Source organism: Pantherophis guttatus, chromosome 2 (assembly GCF_059756535.1).
Source record: "Pantherophis guttatus breed Tessera chromosome 2, ASM5975653v1, whole genome shotgun sequence".
NCBI classification, from domain to species: domain Eukaryota; kingdom Metazoa; phylum Chordata; class Lepidosauria; order Squamata; family Colubridae; genus Pantherophis; species Pantherophis guttatus.
Window position 1 is genome coordinate 261098514 of NC_142064.1, and position 23496 is coordinate 261122009.

The window sequence follows — 23496 nt, forward strand, 5'->3', positions numbered from 1 at the left end:
ATCTCTATTCCTAACTTTTAGCTGAAGTCTGCAAGTTGCCTAACTCTTGTTACTTTTATCAGCTTTCTAATTACCCAGAATTGTTACAAGCTTTACACATGCATATTTCCTGTGGATAAGCAGTCTTTGTTCTTGCCAGACAGACTCCACAATTAGAGGCTTCCTGATTTATTTTCAAGTGGGTGCAAGACCTGGCTTTATTTTACAGACAGCCCATCACCACCAACACCCTTTGAATCTGAAAACTATTTAATTTTCCAAGATTCACCCAACATCAATATCCCTGTACTGGGAGACCCCGTAGCTTGCTTACAGGTGGAAAGGCAAAGCAGAAGGCATTGTAATGCACAACAGGTGATTAAGAGAACAATGACTATGCCTGCCAGGGTCATTATTCGGTTCTTAACCAGTTGGAATCAGGCAACCATCCTGTCAGTCAATGTCACCAGCCTTTCCATTCATCCATAGGGGGTGGGGGAAGGAGTTGTAGCTATCTTTGTGATGTGTGCAGTTCAGCTGTGAAATTCCTCTGATTTATCCAGAATCTGCACACAGCATTGTTGTCCAAGTAGGGCACACAAACCTCCTTAGGATGCCATATATCTAGAGCCATCCTATTCTGAACTGAACTGTCATTCTTTGAATGGCTTCTTGATCTTTTGCTGCAGCAATAAAGAAACTCCTCAGTCTCATTAGCTAGGATTTCCTCCACAGCCTGTATACATTGCATGGCATTATTGAGGGTCCAGAGCCCACCGAACAAAGTAAGGGGTTGATAGTTCTTCAGGTACTTTTTGGATCGTTCAAGGTCCCTCTGGTTTCTAATCTTCCTTTCAGGTAAAGTGGGTATAATATAGGTGGATGGTAGGCGCACAGTTACATAACAAATCATATGGTCTCATCCTGACAGTAGTTAAGTCTACTTGGCTTAATATCTTAGCCTTCACATACACACACCCCAATCAGCTAGTGGTAATAATTGGCTAACTCTCCTAATTCCAGTGTGGGGAACTACAAATACTTTTTGGGGAAATTTCCTAATTGAGAGAAGACCTATGGGAGATGGTAGTTCTCCTCTCATGCAACGATGGTTCCGGAGGCTTTTCTTTCCAGAACAATAACTGAAGTCCCAGTTCTCCTACTGAGGAAGTCACAGGCTGCACAGTCCAAGAATCAGATGGTGGGTATTTCTTCACTCTGGAAGTGATCTGTCCAAGATGCCAGGCCTTCCACTTTTAGTGCCACATGGGTGGTCAGAAGCACCTGAAACGGTCCCTTCCACTTCTGATCCAAGGAGATTGTTAATCCCCATGTCTTTACAAGCACCCAGTCTGCAGGCTGAAACGGATGTACTGGATGATCTAGTCCAGGGTCTTGATTTTCCTGCAGATAACGGGAAAGAAAATTCATAACCCCAGCGAGTTGAGTTACATATTGGTACAAGGTCAGTTCGCCCACCAGTGGGATGGACCTCTCCTCTGCCTTTAGGGAGGGATGTGGTCGCCTAAAAAGGGCCTCAAAAGAGTCTGAAGACTATTCGCTGTCGAGGTGCAATGTGAAGCCCTAACAACATGAGTGGCAAAGTTTGTGATGAGGACAGGTGAGCCTCCTGGCATAAGTGAGCTAGCTGTTGTTGTTTTTTTAAATCATTACCTTTTTCTGCCATAGGACTACTTGCCAGGTGGTAGACTGAGTAAAGCTTCCGAGTGATGTTTAACTGTTCACACAAACCTTAGCTGTGAAATATGGGTCACAATCAAAGGATACACTATTTGGCAGCCCAAACCCAGGAATGATTTCTTCCAGTAGGACATTTACTACTTCATGCTCTCTATTAGTCCTGCAAGCAAAAGCCTCAGACCATCCTGTGAAGGTCCATGCTAGTCCCACAACATACTCAAAAGCTTGCTTTCTAGGTAATTCAGTGAAGTCTATTTCCAAATTGTCCCTGGGTAGTTGCCTTTAAGTTGGACTCCTAAGGGGTGGGCGCCTGGCTACTTTTGGATTATTTCTGGCATAGATCAGACAAACTGCTACATCTTGGGAGGCTGCGGAATAGAGACCCTTGTCTACTACACAGCATGTCACTTAGTCTACCAGTCCCTTTGACCCCCCATTGTGTGCTGGCATGTATTTGTTATAAATGAATCCTCTGAGGTGTATTTGGTAGAATAGGTCTGCCCTCTACCTTCCACCACCCATCCTTCCTCTCGCTGCCTCCAACTGATGTGGCCCATGTCCTACCCTTGGGAGTCCAAGAGAGTGGAGAAGTGGGTAGGGAGAAATAGGAGTTAGGTAGGCTGTTCCTTCCTTCATCCCTTGACATGTAAGACTGCTACTTGTTTTGTTTGCCAAGCAGCCTCCAATAATTTTAAAATTTGTGGGCTATATTTAACGGTTGATTCTCTTGCATTTAATAATCCTCTTTCCTTCCATAAGGCTCCGTGGGCACACAAGGCTCCAAAGGTATATTTGCTATTAATGTTTGTCCCACAGCCAGCTGTAAGGCTCTATTTAGAGTGACCAGTTCAGCCAGTTGGGCAGAAATGTTTACTGGTAATGGGTTGACTTCTACAACTTCCCTTGCTGTCACCACTGCATATCCTGCCTTTCTCTGGCCTTCTACCATAAAGCTACTAGCATTCACAATCAGCATTTGGGATCGACTGATCACAAGTCTACCAGTCTGCCAAGCCCCCGCCGGTAGGTCTTTGGACCTACCCTGTCCTGTAGGGACAGGGGGATAGAGAGGGACCCCTCGGACGGCCGAGAGGAACGGGCAGGTTCCTGGGGCCGGAGGCTTGCCCTCTGCGCTGGCGGCAGTGGAATGGCGGCCATGGCGGCTGACCTGAGACCGCGGCAACTGGGATACAAGAATGTGCAGGAGGAGAAGAGGAGAAGCGTTTGAGCAGGGGGCTAGACTAGAAGACCTCCAAGGCCCCCTTCCAGTTCTATTCTGATTGATGATTGATTGACTTCCAGAATTTGTGAGCCAGCTGGCTCAGGAGTTTTTGGAGCTGAAGTCTGCAAATTATAAAAAGGCCATCGGTTCTCCCTCCCCCCCCCCCAATTGCTAAAGGGAAAGATTTTGAAAAATCCCGGGGAGAAAGAAACATCCATTGTACAGATTGCCAAACAATATTTTATTTTATTTTATTTTATTTTATTTTATTTTATTTTATTTTATTTTATTTTATTTTATTTTATTTTATTTTATTTTATTTTATTTTATTTATTTTATTTTATTTTATTTTATTTTATTTTATTTTATTTTATTTTATTTTATTTTATTATTTTATTTTATTTTATTTTATTTTATTTTATTATTTTATTAGGCTTATATGCCGCCCTATCTCACAATGGACTCAGGGCGGCTCACAACAATAAAACACAAGCCACAATATAAAATAAAAATTAAAATCTAAAAAATTTAAAATTAACCCTTAAAACCCTTAAAACCCCATCGTCAGTCCAGGTCAAGGGAATTAAAAAGCCAAGTCTTTAATTCACAGCGGAAGGTGCGAAGGTCAGGCGCTAATCGGAGCTCCAAGGGAAGTTGATTCCAGAGGGTGGGCGCACCGACCGAGAAGGCTCTACCCCTGGGGGCCGCCAGCCGCCACTGTCTAGCCGACGGCACCCTGAGTAGGCCCTCTCTATGGGCGCGAACCGGGCGATGGGATATCGTTGCTGGCTGTAAGTGGTCCGCCAAATATCCTGGTCCTAAGCCATGTTGGGCTTTATACGTCATCACCAGCACCTTGAATCTCACCCGGAGAGCAACCGGTAGCCAATGCAAACCGCGTAGGAGGGGTGTAACATGGGAGTATCGGGATTCTCCCATCACAACCCACGCGGCTGCATTCTGCACCAGCTGAAGCCTCCGGGTGTCCTCAAGGGCAGCCCCATGTAAAGAGCATTGCAGTAGTCAATCCGTGAGGTGACCAGCGCATGAGTAACTGTGCGTAGGGCAATTATTATTGATCCAACCAGCTTGTTAAAGGGGAAAATGTTTTTTTTTTCAATAGGAAGAAGGAAACATTTATGGGACCAGAGGGAGTAAACTTGGACTGAAAGAGACAGTAAGAAGCCCTTGATAAAAGCCCAAAACTAATGCTGCAATTGATGGGATGTCTCAGAGATAAAAGGGAAATTAAACTCTTTTCAGTCACTTTTAATTGGAATATCCTTCAGAGAAAGAACTGCCTGGACTGCCCCCTTCCCAGCCATCCAATCAGGAAACGGATCAGGAAAAGCTCTAAAACTGGGCAAAAGTCAAAGTGAAAAGGCAGCCTGGATCACTCTGTGGAAGGGAGACAGAGAAGACTATCTTGTAGATGTAGAATGTGGAATATGTAGAATGTAGGATAGGATCATTTGCTGACTGGAAATCTTCACGTTTGACCAATGAAATGCCTCTTAAGGCAAAAGGTGGATAGAAAGAGGCATTAGGAGTCTCAGGCCAACTTAGGACGGGGGACCCATGGGGAGAGGTGGGGGGATCTGGTGGGTGGAGAACATCTTATACACCTTTGTCCTTTGTTCAAGGGCTTTTTGGGGAGGCTTCTTTAATCACAACAGGGTCTCTGAGGGGACATACAGAGTCCCAAGCCCCCTCCTTTATCTTGGCTTTTTGTTGGTGGCACCTCGTTTATGGAATGACCTCCCCAGAGTCCCTTAATTGGCAGCCACAGTGGCCTCATTTTGGCAACAGGTGAAGACCTTTCGAAGGAAGGAAGGAAGGAAGGAAGGAAGGAAGGAAGGAAGGAAGGAAGGAAGGAAGGAAGGAAGGAAGGAAGGAAGCATGAATATGACTGCAACTACAGTACTACTACTAAACAGGTTTAGGGCTGGGACCTCATTTACAGAACATTCACATCTAAATCTCTTTTAAATATTCCCCAGAAGTGGGGAGATGCAACGCAGAAACAACCCTAGAGGGAGTCAACAAAGACCTAAGGGAGGGAAGCCCCACCCCTTATTTACATATAGGGAAAAGGCGGAGCTGGCTGCCATCTTGAGTTTGTTGACATGCCTTGGGACACCCTGGCCGTAATCCCCATCCCTTTCGATAGTAGGTTGGGCTAGATCAGTAGCTCTCAATTTGAAATATGTGAAGTCAAATAATAAGCATTTTAACATTTCTCATTTTTAATGTATATAGACATTAAAAAGTGCTTTATGAGAGTGTTTCACACTTATGACCATTGCAGCATCCTCATGATTACTTGATCAAAATTCAGTCGCTTGGCTATTGACTCATATTTATGATGGTTGCAGGGTCCCCGAGTCATGTGATAGATTCCCCTTGCCTTCTTTTCCAACCATCCAGGCGCCTTCCCCTGGTACAGTCCATTCCTTGTGGCTGCCACTCCACTCAGCTCCCTCACATGGTTGGGTGGGGGTCAGATGGCTATTCAGCCAGTTCTCCCTCTCTCTCCTCTCTCCCCCGCCCCCTCCTGCTTGCTGGTCTCTCCTGCCACTGCCTCTGCTCCTCCCGTGATTCCCCTGCCTGCCTCCCTTTCTCTCCATCTCCTTCCTCCTCCTCCTTTCTCAACCTTTCCTCACACACTTTTCCCTCCTTTCCCCCCTCCACTCCTTTCTCTCCCTTTCCTCAACCCGTCCTCATGTGTCGCTTCCCCCCCTCACTTGGTGGGGTGGAGGCCAGGTGAGCCAGGAGGCCCCACTTCCCTTCTCTCCCTTCTCCCTCAGGTTTGCCCCCAAAGAGACCCACCTATCCCTCTCGCCCTCTCTCTCTATCCACTGCTCCCCTCCTTTTTCCTGCCAAAACCTCCTCCTTTTCATTCCCTTCTTCCCCCGTGAGAGTTAAAATGGGACAAAGCTCACTTAACTGCTGTCTCACTTGGGAGCAGAAATTTGGGGCTCAATTGTAAGTCCGGGACTACCTGTATTAGGTATGTTCATTAGGATTCCTCATTTGCTCCTTTGCCAAGAGCAGCTTGTCAATCTTCAGTTCTTTAGATGCTTTGAGGGGTTCCAGAGATCTGCTGTCAGCATTCAAAGTCACCATATCAGTTAAGTTTCACTCCCCTTATTTATTTTTATCTCGCCTTTATTATTTTTACAAATAAGTCAAGGTGGCAAACATATCCAACACATCTTCCTCCTCCTATACCTGTGAGGCTATAAAGCTTATATGGAGTGTAATACTTGCTGAAGCCCTGCTAGGGTTCCTTGGATTATGACAATTATGTGTTAAAAGGAAACGGGAGGAAAAAAGGGGGAAGGAAAGCAAAAAAGAAGGGGATGATTATAGAATATACGGAGTTAGGGACACCTACACAATCATTGATTGCAACTAACATGAAACAAACAAGCATGATCCATAAATGGGATGAAGAGCTGTGACAGACATATAAAATCACGATTGACAGGCTTAGCTGTAAGGTATCTTTAATACCGATACACCTGAACACATGATGCTAAAGCCGATAAAGCTCCTAGGACACTTCATTTTTTTTTTTATCCAGACAAATAGAAATGCTGATCAGGTTATTCCTTTATAAGGACTGATTGACTGACCAGGGTGGCATAGAACAATAAAGGAAGCTGAAGTAGCAAAAAGCTAAGGAATTTCTGCTTTAAAGGCTTTTGGAGATCCCTGCTTGACAAATAGGGAGATTTGTTTATGGTTATCTCTTCTTTTAGGGGAGTGTCAGGCAAGGGCCTTTGAACAAACAGAAACAGGGCAGAAGGGTCTTTCCAACCAAGGAAGCGTCAGAGAATGTATGGAGCAGAGTTGCTGTGCTGGCATCAAAAAAGCTCACTTGTCCCCCTTCGCAGTTGAGAGAGATGTGGATCCTCGTGGGCTCCTCAGTCAGGACCAGGTCAGAGCGTGTTGATGGAGATACGGCCTGGTATTTCTCTAGGCCTTTCCAAAACATCCAGCGCCTGATCTCCCCATCAAGATTTGTTAAGTTCACTGGCTTATTGGCAACCCCAACACCCCATTCTCCTGTACCTCCTACAAAAACTTCCCAGAAATGTCTCCCTGTTGAGAACTTCTGACAGCCAAGGACACAAGGCATAGATATGGGTTCTTTAACTGGCTTAACTCCTTTGACACTTTTTCGATCTTGGGAGACTTCAAGCCACTCAAGATGGGCTGTGTCTGGATCCAGAGTTACATTCTCTGAAAGGGGGAAGAGAAGGAAGGAAAAAAACAAGAGCTTCAGCTGCAGGCCTGGTTTGTGTCTTCACCCCCAAGAGTTTAACCCTCTTGTGTGAATGGAGTTCAGCTTCCAAACACCTCCCCCCCCCAGGACTGGAAGACTCATTATTTTTTTTTAAACAACACCTAAGCATTGCCTGGTCAAGAGTCCTTCAACTTTGGCAACTGTAAGACTTGTAGACTTTAACTAACAGAATTCCAATGGCTGATGGGGCTGCTATTGTCCAGGTCCCTCTGCTCCCTTTTCTCCAAGCACTCGGGCTCTGCCACTGTCTTAGTCCCATCCTCTGTTAACTGCCATCTTGTTCAGCGCTCCTCTGGCCTTCTCGTTCCATTCACTTAGGTTGCCTTCGCCATCTTCCAGTCCATCTGCCTCCCCTCCAGCTGCTACTAAGCTGCACACCTTCAGGATACATTGACTACCTGTACAGCTTTTGGCTCCTCCCCTCAGCTCTTCGTCTCTTGGCTCCACTGGTCAATTCCCCTAGTCTCTAGTTTCCCATGTGGCCGCCACTCTGCTGATTACCGTCCAGCTTTGCCATCCTGGATGGGGAATTCTGGGAACTGAAGTCCACAAGTCTCACAATGGCCAAGTCCTTCAAACACTTCATAGGGCTCCACCTCTTCCAGAAGATCAGGCAGAACAAGAGGCTGCCATGTTTCAATTCTGAACTGGGAAAAGTCAGAAGGATCCCCCAGAGGTAACTTAGGACACATGATGGGATGTGAGGAAGCTCCGTTTTTTTCTCTACGAGCATCAGGGTATCACAGGGATGTACAAAAGGGGAGGATCTTATACAGGAAACCTCTGCTTTCACCAGTCTGATGGCCCACAGAGTGGAGGCAACCCTGATGCTCCAACTTTGCTATTTGCTTTGACCCAAAGGACCTAATTTCTGCTCCCAAAGACCTGGTCTCTCACCAACTTATAGTCAGGCAGTAAAATCAAGAGGATGTTATTAGCTTGGTAGGAATTCAAGATTCCTTTCACTCCCAGGTCATATTTTCCCATTTGTCCAGGTGTTTCATTCTACACCAAGATTGGCTTCAGTTTTTTAGATTATCATATTTTTCAGAGTATAAGACGCACCGGAGTAAAAGACACAGCTTAGTTTTGGGGGAGGAAAATAGAAAAAAAAAATCTGCCTACCAGGTATTCATCTGGCTATCGTCCTTAGTCTGGTCAGCTTCAGCACATTAGTTTGCTGGTTTTTTATCCCCTGCTTGGGGATAAAAAACAGCCTCTAAGGCACAGCTGAGAGGAAGCAGCAATGAGAAAAGCAGGCAAAGCTTCACTCGGCTGGTACCTGGTTAGGGCAGAAAAAAGCTTCTAAAGAACAGCTGAGAGTCGGAGCAAAGCAGGGAGACCGCTTCACTCAGGGAGTTGAGGGAGCAGGCAAAGCTGGGAACATTGCTTGCTAGTGCTTCCTTAGTGCCTCGGTGGGGCTGAAAAAAGTTTCCAAAAAGCTACATACGGAGTATAAGATGCACCCAAATTTTCAGCCTCTTTTAGGGGGGGAAAGGTTCGTCTTACATTCCAAAAAATATGGTATCTATAGAACGGAACGGAGCGGAGTAGGAGTAGCAGTAGAGAACAGAACAGAACAGAACAACCGCTTGATTTGGCCAAATGTGCCAAGTCACACAAGGAATTTTTCTCCACTGCATTAGCTAATATTGTACATATAAATGGCAAGTAATAGTTCATAAATCATATAATCATTAAAGTTTACTGGATCATCATAGTCTTATATAGTAATTAATCCTATATTTTTCTTTTTGATCTATTATGTTTCTCTTCACGTTACTGGCATCAGAGCTTAAAATAGCAAGGAAATCCAATTCCTATAACTCATATTTACCTTCCTGTAGTTGAAGTCCACTTTCCAGAGTATCTGGGGAAGAAAAGGGAGGAATTCAGCATCTCATCCCTGGAATTGGAGCAACAGAACGGCCTCCCTCAGATTCCCTGGTTTGCTTTCCTTGGCCTCAGATCAGGAAATGAGGAATAGGGAAAGCTACAAGCCAGAATGTCATTGGTGGCTATATATATTCCATCAGGTATAAATATATTCTACTATATATGCACCTCAGTGGTGCAGCGGACTAAAGCGCTATTAAGTACTAGCACTTAGCTGCCAGCTGCCTACAATTAGTGCAAGTTCAAATCTCACCAGGCTCAACTGAGGTGGCGTGGGACTCTTGGCAGCAGCCTCAAAAGTGGATTTCCCTGGTGGCTGGAGGGTGTTTGGCCCTTGGGGGCAGGGCCACCCCCATGCAGACCTGGAGACCTCCATGGTGAGCTGGAGGGGGCAAAACTGGGTGAGCACTATTTTCCATCAATTGGAAGTTTTGAGAGATTTGAGGGGGCTGGAAAACGTCTGTTGGCACTCGCTGCCTGTATTTCCCCCTCCTCTCCTTCCTTTTTTTTCAACCGAGTTAAGACCTTGTTGGCCTCATTATGGCTATAGCTACCCAGCCTATCCTGGCCTGCTGAGCTGTTCCTACTTTCCCCCATTTCCATCAAGCCATCTCTGAATCTCCTGCCTTGCAAGATTTCTCCTGAACTAAACTTCGAACTAATCCTTCTCATGAACTGGAGGATTGGGCTTTCTGACTTCTATTCCATATGGGGAACTGGATCTATGGACTCGAGTCCGGTGGGAGTCGGTGTATGGCTGCCTTCACTCCCAGGTTTCCATCAAAGTTTTATTGGTCAGCCTTTGTGAGAGGACGGTCGGCCAAGGAATTTCCGGGGGTCGGATAGCATATCTCCCCCTCCACTGCTGTGAGAGGGCAATGGAATTCGGCTGCCTGTGCCATGGACTGGAACTTTTTCCCCTGTATTATAACATCATGGTGGTCTCCCGACCATGGACTATCCTCACCCCTGACGATTTAATGTACTCAGTGTCTGAACTCCTTGCCCTGCGAGATTCCCCCCTCTCGCAGGTTTGGCCCTCCACTCTATCGAGGGCCTATCTCGATGACAGATTTTGGAATCCTGAGAGATGGCATGGCACGAGGAAGGGCTTGTGGGGTTTTTTAGGAAAGTGTTTTAATAAGATTTTAAAGGGTTTGGGGAGGGGGTCTTTTAATAATTTTTTAAGGGGAACTGGGAGGATGACCAAAGGGGATGGGGGGGGGAATCCACTAAGGTCAGAGCCGAGCCTGGCATGGGGCAACGGTTTGGAGGGTGCAGGACGAGGGATTGGGGAGGGGATGGAGGGCTATACCAATGAGGGGTGTACCATCAGCACGGTGGATGGGAGGGGCAGATATGGCGGGAGCAGGAGACCATATCACGTGTCGGGGGTGCGCACTCGCTGTTTGAGAGCTATTGCGCACCCCGGTCTCCAAGGCTCCCCTCGGATACTAGGTGGCTCAGATACTCAGGACCTGGGCCTTCGGCTGATGCTGTGCAATGCCAGGTCCGTGGTAAATAAGGCCCCCCTCATTCACAATCTTATACAGGAGGGGGGAGCGGACCTGGCGGGTATTACGGAGACCTGGTTGGGCCCGGAGGGAGGGGTCCCTCTGGTTGAGATGTGCCCACCAGGCTTCAGAGCATTCCATCAGCCGAGGGCCCAGGGGAGGGGCGGGGGGTGGCGGTTATTATTAACGAAGGTCTTAGTCCGAGGGAGACCACTGTGCCACAGATTGCCGGATGTGAATCCCTCTTTGTGAGATGGGGTCATGGGGTTCAGATGGGCTTGTTGCTTGCGTACCTGGCTCCCTGCCGGGCGGCAACGGCCCTGCCCGAGCTCCTCGACATGATAGCCATGGTGGCAGTTGATACACCCAGGCTTATGGTTATGGGTGATTTCAACTTGCCGTCCATTGGTGAAACGTCTGAGACGGCTCGGGAGTTCATGGCTTCCATGATGGCCATGGACCTGACCCAACTAGTTCATGGCCCCACCCACAGGGGGGGACACACTCTGGACTTGATTTTTGTCTCTGGCCAGTGGTTGAGTGATCTTATTATAGGGGATATAGACATGGAACCCTTGTCATGGTCAGATCACTCGCTCCTTCACCTGGACCTTCGAACCGCTACACCCCGCCGCAGGGAGGCGGAGCCAATGAGATGGGTCCGCCCCAGGCGCCTGATGGATCCTGATAGGTTCCAGATGGAGTTTGGGCCATTTCCTGAGGATCTAGCACATGACTCGGCTGAGGACCTGGTAGCCGCCTGGTATCAGGCGGCTGGTGGGGCCTTGGACCGAGTCGTGCCTTTGCGGCCTCTGACCCGGTGCTGATCCCGCGCAGCTCCTTGGTTTACTGAGGAGCTGAGGGAAATGAAGCGCCGGAAAAGACGCCTGGAGAGCGGTTGGAGGGCCAGTCTCGCTGAATCTGATCGAACACTGGTAACGTCGTATATTAAGACCTACCTAGTGGCAATAAAGATGGCAAAGTTTAATTACTTTTCTGCCTCTATTGCGTCATCAGGGAATCGTCCGGCCGCCCTGTTTAGGGTGACCCGCTCCCTGCTCCATCCGGGAGTGCGGGAGGATCCCCTGGAAGGCAGGGTGGAGGATTTTGGACAATACCTGTATGACAAAATCGCTCAGATCCGAGGGGATTTGGACTCTGACTGGGTAGATCAGGACAGGGTGAGGAGGAATAGTCTTGAGAATGTTATCTGGGAGGAGTTTGATGCTGTGACTCCCGATGATGTGGACAGGATTTTGGGGAGACTTAGTACGGCCACATGCTGCACCGGCTGGAAGAGTTGGGGGTGGGAGGCACCGTATTGTGGTGGTTCTCCTCCTTTCTCTCTGACCGGTCGCAGTTTGTGTTGGCAGGGGGGCAGAGGTCGACCTCGAGGCCTCTCGTCTGTGGAGTGCCGCAGGGATCGGTCCTCTCGCCCCTTCTGTTCAACATTTATGTGAAGCCGCTGGGCGAGATCATCCGTGGCTTCGGGGTGAGATACCATCAGTACGCTGATGACACCCAGCTGTACATCTCCACCCCAGGCCACCCCAACGATGCCCTTGAAGTGATGTCTCAGTGCCTGGAGACTGTGCGGATCTGGATGGGGAGGAACAGGCTCAAGCTCAACCCTTCCAAGACTGAGTGGCTGTGGCTCCCGGCATCCCGATATAGTCAGTTGACTCCATCACTGACTATTGGGGGCGAGTCCTTGGCCCCCACAGAAAGGGCTCACAATCTGGGAGTCGTCCTGGATATGCAGCTGTCCTTGAAGGAACATCTGACGGCTGTAACCAGGGGGTCCTTTTATCAGGTTCGCCTGATTCGCCAGTTGCGGCCCTTTCTTGATCGGGATTCCCTGTGCACAGTCACTCACGCCCTCGTCACCTCTCGCCTTGACTACTGCAATGCTCTCTACATGGGGCTCCCCTTGAGGGGCACCCGGAGGCTCCAGCTGGTCCAGAACGCAGCAGCGCGGGTAGTGATGGGAGCAGCATGGCGCTCCCATGTAACACCGCTCCTCCCAGCGACCCGTGCGCTCCCACAGAGAGGGCCTCCTCGGGGTGCCATCAGCCAAACAATGTAGGCTGGTGACCCCCAGGGGGAGAGCCTTCTCTGTGGGGGCACCTACCCTCTGGAATCCAAGACCTCAGTGCCTTCCGCCGTGCCCTTAAAACCCACTTTTTCCAGCAAGCCGGGCTGGCTTAGGAAGAAATTTTTTAAAATTTTTAAATGTTTAATTGGTTTGTGGTTTTTTAAATTTTGGGCCAAATTTATATAGATTTTAATTGTTTTTAATATTTGTATTTCATGTTTTTAATTCTGGCTGTGCACCGCCCTGAGTCCTCAGGGAGTAGGGCGGTATATAAATTGAAAAATAAAATAAAATAAATAAAAATAAAATAAAGGTTGACTCAGCCTTCCATCCTTTCGAGGTAGGTAAATTGAGGACCCGGATTGTGGGGCCAATAAGCCAACTTTGTATAGAACAACACGAAAGCCCTAATAAGCAGGTATATTCAAAAAAGTATGCAGGCTATTGCTATAATGCATTGTAAGCCGCCCTGAGTCTACGGAGAAGGACGGCATATAAATTGGACTAATAAATAATAAAAATAAATGAATAAATTCCATATACAGGTAGTCCTCAATTTACAACTATTTTTTTAGTGACGTTATAGCAGCACTGACAAAGGAGCTTTATGATCGGTTCTCACACTTATGACGGTTGCAGCCTCCCCAGTCCCGTGATCAAAATTTGGGCCCATGGGAACCAGCTTGTGTTTACGATGGTTGCAGCATCCCATGATTCTGGGATTGTCCTCTTCAACCTTCCTGGGGAGCTTCTGACACACAAAATCAATGCATGAATCCAGATTCATTTATCAACCACGATTCACTTAACTGCCGTGATTTTCTGAATAACTGTGGCAAAAATGTTCGTAAAATGGGGCACTGCTCACTTAACAACTGCCTTGCTTAGCAACAGAAATTTTCAGTTCAACTGAGGTCATAAGTCAAGAACTACCTGTATGTATTCCATTATACTTTGTGGAAACTTATTCTGCTTCCCCAGTGATCAGGGCATATGGATTTGGGCCAGGGGTGGGTTCCACTTACCTTCACTACCGGTTCACAATGTGCGTGCGTGCGCAGAGTGTCTGTGATGATGTCCAGGTGGATGGGCGGAGCCTCCCGCCACCGCTACTACCAGTTTGCAAGATCCAGAGCGAACCGGTAGGAACCCACCATTGATTTGGGCTACAAAGACTACAGGTAGTCTCCATTTACAATCCTAACTGAGACACTGATCCTGAAATGGTTCCCACTTTGATCCATGTGACATTGACCCAGAATCTCTCTTGGATGCTCAAAATGTCATCCAGTGTAAAACCCCAGCGGCTGTTTTTTACCTCTAAATTTTTTCTTGGCACTTTTCAGAAGTGCAGGGATATCACTGTAATCCCAGATTGTCCACTTCGGTTCTAGAAGTAAATCCACCGGATTTTCATATGTTTCCTTTGCCTGATATCTGGCAAGACAAAATAGCAGAACAACAGAGTTGGAAGGGACCTTGTAGGTCATCTAGTCCAACACACATACACCAGCACCAAAGCAGGAGACCCCACACCGTTTCTGACAGATGGCAGTCCGGCCTCTTCTTGAAAGCTTCCAGTGATGAAGCTCCCACAACGTCTGAAGGCAAAGCTCTTCCAGTGGTTCATTCTCCTCAGTCAGAATTTTTCTCTTATTTCCAGGTTGAATCCCTCCTTGATCAGTTTCCATCCATTATTCCTTGTTTCAGGTGCTTTGGAAATCAGGTTGACCCCCTTCTCTCTGTGACAGACCCTCAAATATTGGAACACTGTTGCTATCATGTCTCCCCTGGTCCTTCTCTTCACTAGACTAGCCACGCCCAGTTCCTGCAACCATTATCAACCTGCCAATAGAAGCTTTCTAAACCATCAGATGGTGCTTGAGGATTGGCTAGCTACAGGATCTAATCTGAGTTGGTCACTGGAGGTTTTGACTTCTGAGCTTTCAGACTCGTGCTGGAGCCCATCCTTAGGGAACTTCTCTCTCTCTCTCTCTCTCCAGAATGTGTGCACTGGGCTGTTCTACGCATTGTATTTATGTGGTGCCTGGTTGTGTGTGGCTTTTAGTTGTTAAGTGGGGTGTTGATGGACAGCTATTAACTCACTGATTGTCATTTTCTTGTGTTGCCCTGTCCTCGGATCCTAAGTACCTGGTAAACTGGTGGGAAGTCAGCACTCCTATTGACTGACAAGGGCCCTGTTTCCCAGGCTTCAGTCATTTCTCTGGCTAGCTATTCAAATATGGGCACCATGTGCGACTCAGTGGATCCTGACCCAGAAATGCACTCATCCACCTTCGTCAAGTTCAAGGAGAGATCTAGTAAAGGCCACTAAGTTTCAGTTCTGGGGCTCCCTACTCTTGAAAATTCTTGTGAATCTCTTGGCCAAAACAATGGATTGTATCTTACCAAATGACTGATGACACATGACTACTATGGGTGACGTAGGTAATTAGACGATGGATATAATATTCAAACTGATCTTGATGGATTTTAGTTCTGCATTTAACACAATTCTTCCACATAGACTCGTGTCTATCTAAACTTAAGGACCTTGGACTTTCTCATTCAATCTACCTTTGGATTATGGATTTCCTGTCTGGCTGCTCTCAAGAGGGTCAGATTAGGTAATCACACCTCCTCGGCCCTTATTCTTAACACTGGTAAACCACAGGGTTGTGTGTTGAGTCCCTTACTCTATACTCTTTACGTACATGACTGCATTCTCACTCACGCCAGTAATACTATTATTAAATTTGCAGATGATAGAACAATGGTAGGACTCATCTCCAGGGGGGATGAGTCTGCCTATTGAGATGAAGTGGACCAGTTGCTTTCACTGTGTGGAGACAATAATTTGGTCCTTACCACCAATAAGACCAAGGAGTTTATAGTGGACTACAGAAGGAACAGATCAGATATCCAGCCCTCGCTTATCAATGGAGACCAGGTGGAGCAAGTGGCCAGGTTTAGGTTTTTGGGTGTTATCATAAAAGAGGATCTGACCTGGGCTGCTCACACTGCAGCACTGGTCAAAAGGGCTCAGCAGAGACTATACTACTTGAGACTACTCAGGAAAAAACAACCGAATGAAAAACTGCAGGTGACCTTCTACCATTGCACTATAGAGAGTATCTTAACTTACTGCACCTGTGTATGGTTTGCCAATTGCACCGTGGCAGATAGGACAGCACTCCAGAGGGTTAACATCATTGCCCAGAGGATCATTGGTTGCCCCCTCCCCTCCTTGGAAGAGCTTTATAGCTCCCGCTGCCTTAAGAAAGTTCAAACCGTTCTTAAAGATCCATCTCATCCTGGGCACCCCTTTTGTTGAACTATTGCCATCTGGCAGACGGTAAATAAAAACAAGGACAAATAGGCTGAAAAACAGCTTCTATCCCAGAGCGGTAACTCTGTTGAATTCTACTGTATAGTGCAATACTAATGCAGTATCACAGGTTTTCAATTTAATTGTGTAGAATGTGAAGGATATGTTTTTGTTTTTGTTTTATTATTATTATTTATAGTTTTCTTATGTATGATGTACACTGAAGATGGCATTTTATTTTGATGTACGAGGTGCAATGACACAAAGTAAACTTAACCTTAAACTTAAAGGTAATGCAATGAAATAGCAGATAACATCTGTCACAATGTCCTTGTAATCACAATTCAGGTGCTTGGCAACTGGCATGTATTTATGATAGTTGCATTACTTGGAACAGTTTACATCATACAATGATACCTTCAAAACCAGCAAACATCTGTCTCTTCTTGGGAAAGATTGAATAGGCAGGTAAAATGGCCAAATTCAGTCTAAACATCTGGCTGACTATGCAACCAACAATAATTGATTATATCCAATATTGCTAATTATATTGTGTTGAAGTTATCTGAGGAAATGTCTAAAAAGCCCTGAAATACAGTATGCAATCTTTACATTAAAATACTCCGAAATACAGAAAGACCTTTCCAAAATAGGAAAACTTTTGGAGGAGCTGCTAATCTCTGAGACAGTAAAGAAAAGGGTGGATTTACTTACTTCTTCAAGATGCTTCCAATGTCCTAAAAAAAAGAGAGACAAAGCATTGAAAGGAGCCATTTCCTAGGCAGAAAATTAAATTCTTACATTTACAAAAACAAATGAGTGAAACCTCTGGACAACCAGACACTAACAGACATATAAAGTACTTCCATTTTTTTAAAGAAAAAAAATCCCATTGCTCTTTTTTCCTCAGCTGTTCAACCTCTTTTGGAGAGGTATTATTTTTACTTTTTTGCCTGAGAAAAATTATACCCCAGTTGAATTCAACACAATTACAGAATATATATATAAAACATAACAGCAAAAAGAAAAGACCATTTGAAAAACAAAACAGTGCGTCCATAGAATTAAAAAATGCCCTGCATTTAAGCTTCCAGAATCAAGGCCCTTTGGAAAATCCAGGTGGTTATAATACTTTGTAGAAAGACATCAGTGTTGGGTTTTTCCTTGCCTGGAGATTAAGGGGAGGGGGAGACCCTACAAAGAACACCCACCACCATAACCTCCAACAGGGGATAGGAACCTCAAATTGTGAAGAATATAGAGACAGTGACCAGTAGTTTGAATTCCTGCTTATTGCATGGCCTGCTTTTTCTGTATCAAATTATGTATCCCTAATTTAAGCCATTACAGTTAGTCCTTGACTAAATAATTCATTTAGTGACCGTTCCTTTCCATAGAAAGAGTCAAAAAGTTTACTAAATGAGGACTTGAAAAAAAGATTTTGAACTTGGTCAAATGCAGCCAGAATCCTACATGCAGACATGGAAAAATATATCAATCTCCACAACAGAAGAATGGATGGAAAAAGTGATGGAGCTAGAAAAAATGACAAAATTGACTGCTTTAATTAGATATGACCCCTTTTTTCTACTTGGAAGCTGCTTCTAAACTTTGTGCTTGAGATAGAAAAAAAGGAACTCTTGATACTAGATTTTTCTTATTAGACTAATCTGTTTTTATACACCTGGATAATAATGAGAAAATATAAAAAATAAAAACTTGAGGCTGTCATTTTATTTTGTATTTTACTGTGCTGAAAATGTTTTGTTTTCCCTTTATCTGACACTTCTTTCCCATTCTTATCCTTCTCCGTTTCCCTATTTTCTTTATTTCCATTTGTACTTTTCACTATTATAATTTCAATTAAATTTCTGGGGAGGGGGAAGGAAAGAGTCAAAAAGAGTATTCTGGGGAGGGGCTAAAGCAGGCTATTCCATTTCATCATTGGTACACCATGATACCAAAAAAATGCTGAGACAGAGAGGAGCAATAAAGGTGATAAGGGCTCTGGAGGCCAAACTGTACAATGAATGGCAAAGGGAACACGGTAGGCTCAGCCTAACAAAGAGAAGGCTTAGGGGAGACCCTACCACCATCTTCCAATACTTGGAAGGCTGTCGTAGAGAAAAGGGCATCGATTTAGTCTCCGTAGCACCTGAAGGCAGGACAAGAGGCATGGGGTGAAAACTCATCACAAAGAGATCCAACCTAAAATACAAAAGAATTTCCTGACAGTGAGAAGTATTTATCAGTGGAACAGCTTCCCTCCCAGAGTTCTGGGTGATCCATCACTGGAGGCTTCCAAAAATAGATTTGTTCCGGATGGAATAAGGACTCTGCCTTGGGCAGAGAAGACCTCCAAGGTCCCTTCCAGCCCTAGGATTCTATGATCTCAACTTCCTGCCTGACCTGTAAGAGTTTGCTGGCTGGCTGCTGAAGCTTCTCTTCTATCTCCTGGATGAGATGGTCAAGAGAGCCCAGTTCCTCCATGCGCTTGGCCAAACCCTTCTCCTTTCTTGCCATAATATCCTTCTCCGTTTCTTCCATTCTAGTCAATAGAAGCTTCTCCTGTCCTTCTAACCAGAGTTGTAGCTCTCTGAATTCAGCCATTACACTTTTTTTCACTTTGTCGATGCGATCCTAGAACAATAAAGAGAAAAAGCAAATGGCATAATTTTATTTTATTTTAATTATTTTATTTAATAATTTTAATTTTGTCATGATAATTAAATGGATTGCTTGAAGAATCCAAAAGTGAAGTGGGAGAATTTCCTAGGAAGAAAAAAATCCTTTTGACATTAAAAAACACAAGGGGGAAGTTTCTAAAAAGAAAAAAAAAAGGCTCCAGTTTAAATGATCTCTCATGAAAATTTTCTTAGCAATCAGGGATTTCAAAAATGTAGACAGAAAAATGTTTGTGTTCGCAATTTTTTCAGTGATGAAATACGATTTGCCTTAATTTATTAAGCAAGCCAAACCTATTGCATAAAACACAGCTCATGGGATAGGGGCACTTAACCCAACTGAGACTCATTCAGCCAATGGTGACATCTCAGTCCCCAGGTTAAGAACAACTTCTGTGCCTCACACGGTCTTTAACTTTGAATTAATTTAAGTCAGAATTTGTACTTACAAACAGGCTGCCTATTATCAAAGATGGCGAATGAGGTTCTCCTTCCTATTAGCTCAGAAGCTCCTAACCGTTGGATCAATACTTACAAGCATCTCCTGCACAGTTTGCTCTGTGTCTCCTTTGTATGTAGCTATTTTTTCTTTCTGCTCCTTCTGAGCCTTCAGGCAATCTTCCACCTTGATCTGAAAAATATAAGTTTTGAGTTTCTTTTCTGTAAAGAATTACATCGGAGGGAAGGCCCAGTTAGAAGACCCAGTATATTCAATCATCATAAATACATGACAGTTGGCAAACGTCCAAATTTTGATCCTGTGACCATGGAATGCCTGCAATGATCACAAGGGTAAAAAATATTCTGTCACTTTTTTCATTGCCAAGGACTCCCTGCAAGGGCATTAAAGTGAGCTGCCTGAGTCTCCTGGTTGCAATCATCCCAGAAGCATCACTGAGAAATGAAAGTTTGGGCTGATCCAGCAGGAGTGGTTTTTGGCCTCTGCACTCAAGATTTGGACTCCATGACAATTTCGCTCTAGAGCAAATGTGGAAAGGGAGCTGGTGAAGGGAGCCTATTTCTTCCTACAGGCAATTTCTGTTGCTAAGCAAGACAGTTAAGTGAAGTTTTGTCTCATTTTACAACCTTTCTTCCAAATCTGGATGGAGAGGAACAGGCTCAGGCTCAACCCATCCAAGACTGAGTGGCTGTGGTTTCCGACGTCCCGATATAGTCAGTTGACGCCATCACTGACTATTGGGGGCGAATCATTGGCCCCCATGGAGAGGGCTCGCAACTTGGGCGTCCTCCTGGATTCACGGCTGTCTTTAGAAGAGCACTTGACGGCCGTGACCGGGAGGATTTTTCATCAGGTTCGCCTGATTCGCCAGTTGCGTCCCTTTCTGGATCGGGACTCTTTACGCACGGTCACTCATGCCCTTGTCACCTCCCGCCTGGACTATTGCAACGCTCTCTACATGGGGCTCCCCTTGAGGAGCACCCGGAGGCTCCAACTGGCGCAGAGTGCGGCCGCGCGGGTGGTAATGGGAGCGACATGGCGTTCCCATGTAACACCTCTCCTGCGCGAGCTGCACTGGCTCCCGGTGGTCTTCTGGGTGCGCTTCAAGGTTTTGGTTATCACCTTTAAAGCGCTCCATGGCTTAGGACCCGGGTACTTGCGGGACCACCTACTACCACCAATAGCCTCCCACCGGCCGGTACGCTCCCATAGAGAGGGGCTCCTCCGGGTGCCGTCAGCCAAACAATGCCGACTGGCGGCCCCCAGGGGGAGAGCCTTCTCTGTGGGGGCACCTACTATCTGGAACGAGCTCCCCCCAGAGATACGGAGGATCCCGGATCTGCGCACCTTCCGCCGCGCCTTAAAGACCTTACTATTTCACCAGGCCGGCCTGGCCTAATTTCCCCCCTCTTTTATAAAAGATTTTTAAAATTTTAAATATCTTTTAGTATTTATATATTCAATTTTAAATTGGTTTTAAAAGTTTGGGGTTTTAAATTTGTCGGGGCCAAAATTATTTAATTTGATTTTATTCTATTTTTTAAATTTTGTATTGTATGTGTTTTTATTGTTTGGCTGTGCACCGCCCTGAGTCCTTCGGGAGTAGGGCGGTATAGAAATCTAATAAATAATAATAATAATAATAAAATGTTGTTAAGTGAATCACTGCCGTTGTCAGGTTAGTCACACAGCTGTTAAGCGAATCTGGCTTCTCCATTGACTTTGCTTATCAGAAGGTGGCAAAGGGTGAACACAAGAGGCCAGGACAACACAATACAATTGAAAAGCATCTGAATTTTGATCAGTGACAACAGGGATGTCAACTTGTTTTTTAAACATTGCAGGCAGGGAGATAAGCGGTGGGATAAAGCAGGAGGAAGCAAGTAAAAAGGTAAAAAGACTGTGAGGGCTGGCACTGGATGCCCCTCCGCAGCGATTCCTCCTGGCTGACTCCTACCTGGAATTCCTGGAAAGCCTCTTCCGCAGGGATCATCGAGTGGCCCTCGTGCTCTTTGGATAGGTAGCAGACCACGCAGATGAGAGTCTCATGGTGCTTACAAAAGAGCTTGAGGGGCTCCTGGTGCTTCGGGCAGAAGCTCCCTCCTTCCTCGCCCCAAGGACCTCCGCATCGCCTGGCCACTTCAGCCACCCGCGCCAGCTGCCTGTTGGGGAGGAGGCTGCGGGGCGCGAAGGTCTGTCCGCACTGGGGACAGGAAGCCTCCGATTCCGACGTCCCCCAACTGTGGGTCAGGCAGCCCCGGCAGAAGTTGTGGCCACACTCCGGGATGAGCACGGGGTCCTGGAAAAAGTCCAGGCAAACGGAGCAGGTGGCTTCTCCCACCAAATCCTGCAAGGACGCTTCGGCTGCCATCGCCGCCTCCTCCGCCGGGACAAAGAAAGAGAAAGTTAAGTTTCGTTTCTTTTCCTCCAAATCAGGTGACCGTCTTTGGGCTGTGCCTAGGCAGGAAACCAAAATGAATTTTTTGTTCCTCTTGCGATCAGCTTCACTGGCTTCTTAAAGAAGAACTGCAGTATGTTGAAAGGAACAAATTGGGGAGGAGTAAACAGTCACGGGACGGACCCCTGATCAATTATTATTAGCCCAACCAGCTCGTTAAGGGGGAAATTGTTTTAAAAACTGGAGAGAAGGAAGCATCCCTGGGACTAATCACCAATCAATTACAATCGATCCCAGCATCCTGTTAAAGAGAAAAAAAAGTTTTTAAAAACTGGGGAGAAGCCAAAATTCATGGGATGCTCCCCCACCCCATCAAATATTGATCCAAACATTCTGCTAAAGGAGAGGTGGGGAACCATGGCCCCTTTATGACTTGTAGATTTCAAATGGTATATAGGGTCTCCTGTTTGAGCAGGGGGCTAGACTAGAAGACCCCCAAGGACCCTTCCAGCTCTATTCTGATTGATTGATTGACTGATTGATTTATTCATGAGCCAGCTGTCTCAGGAATTCTGGAAGTTGAAGTCCACAGGTTGTAAAAGAGCCACAATTGCCTACCCCTGGCTACGGTAGGTTGGCACTGCACGGGTGGGAGGCGAGGGGCGGGCGAGCCAGCAATTTAACAAAGGGTTCGGCCGAACCCCCTAGAACCCCCAGAATCCCACCACTGTGTAGGCCCCTCGTGATCTTGAGGCCCTAGGCTGAAGCCTAGTTAGCCTATAGGAAAATCCGGCCCTGAACACAGTCACCATCTGTGCCTTTGAAAAGAAGATGAGGAAACCTGCTTCGCCAATACCGCTTGCCACATCTGTTACATTGCCTATGCCTAAGAGAGAGCTACAGCAGTGGTGGGTCGCCCCCGGTTCGGACCGGTTCTATAGAACCGGTAGTAAAACCAGCGGGAGGCTCCACCCACTGACCTTGATGTCACCAGAAGCGATCTGCGCATGCGCAGAAGCAAGGCGGGTGCGCGAGCGATCCCGTTGCGAACCGGTAGTAAAGTTAAGTAGAACCCACCCCTGAGCTACAAGTACACACACTATCAAAAGCAAAACAAGATGACATAGAAAGTATGCTCAAATGGATGCTTAAAGCCGATAATGACTATTACTGCACCATTTTGAAGAAACCTTTATGCAAAAATGGGGTTAAATAGTAATTCTCGGTATTCAGACATGCATTGTTACATTTAATGCTGAACCTTCAAATAGTAATTTACAAGCATTTTATGGTCACAAAAATAAATTCAAGTTAATATCAAGTTGAATTCAGTGCTTTTTTTCAAAAATTTTTTATTAAACTTTGTAATTCTCATTTTTATGGTGTAATTTAGTGTAACAAGGTTCTATCTGATATTCGGAGCCTCTAGTATGACCCCAAGATGAGTCACCATCGGCCTCATTTTTTTTTCTTGCATGCACCATTTGTTGTAGGCTCACCTACCAAACGTTTTCCTTCTACGTACAATGGGGTAACCAGTACAATTTTCTAAATGTTTAAGGCTCATTTCCCAAAAAATGGTCGCAACACACACAGAACCCTGTAATTCTGAGGTAGCCAAATGTGAAGTCAAATTTCCCATTTATGAGCATCCTTATGGTTACTTGATCAAAATTCAGTCGCTTGGCAATTGGCTCATATTTATGACGGTTGCAGTGTCCCCCGGTTATGGGATCCCCCTTTATGACCTTCTGACAATGGGGAAATGGAATTCATTAGCAACTGTGTCACTAACATGACACATGCAGTGATTCACTTAACAACTGTGACAAGAAAGATCATCATGTAGGCGCTATCCCCAAAAGGGACGCTGGGGTCCCCTTGCCCTCTTTTTCAACCATCCAAAC

At 45.9% G+C, this 23496-nt stretch overlaps 1 protein-coding gene across 1 annotated transcript; it reads right to left on the reverse strand.

The window, feature by feature from the left end:
- Positions 1 to 6033: 6033 nt before the first annotated feature.
- Positions 6034 to 21602, reverse strand: LOC148115717 (E3 ubiquitin-protein ligase TRIM39-like). The gene is made up of 7 exons (XM_087883961.1): positions 21149 to 21602; positions 19267 to 19362; positions 18457 to 18687; positions 16762 to 16784; positions 14038 to 14156; positions 9052 to 9084; positions 6034 to 7150 (listed from the first exon to the last, which is right to left on the reverse strand). Exons 1-7 carry the CDS (start codon positions 21560 to 21562, stop codon positions 6663 to 6665), a joined length of 1404 nt encoding a protein of 467 aa, XP_087740087.1. The 5' UTR covers positions 21563 to 21602; the 3' UTR covers positions 6034 to 6662.
- Positions 21603 to 23496: the final 1894 nt, after the last annotated feature.

Bases quoted from the DNA above. Each gene is read 5' to 3' on its own strand.
- LOC148115717 (XM_087883961.1), bottom strand. From the start codon at position 21,562: ATGGCAGCCGAAGCGTCCTTGCAGGATTTGGTGGGAGAAGCCACCTGC. The intron at 18,688-19,266 runs GTAAGTATTGAT...TTATTGTTCTAG, and splicing joins AAACTGTGCAGGAGATGCTT to GATCGCATCGACAAAGTGAA. The intron at 16,785-18,456 runs GTCAGGCAGGAA...TCTTTTTTTTAG, and splicing joins CAGCCAGCAAACTCTTACAG to GACATTGGAAGCATCTTGAA.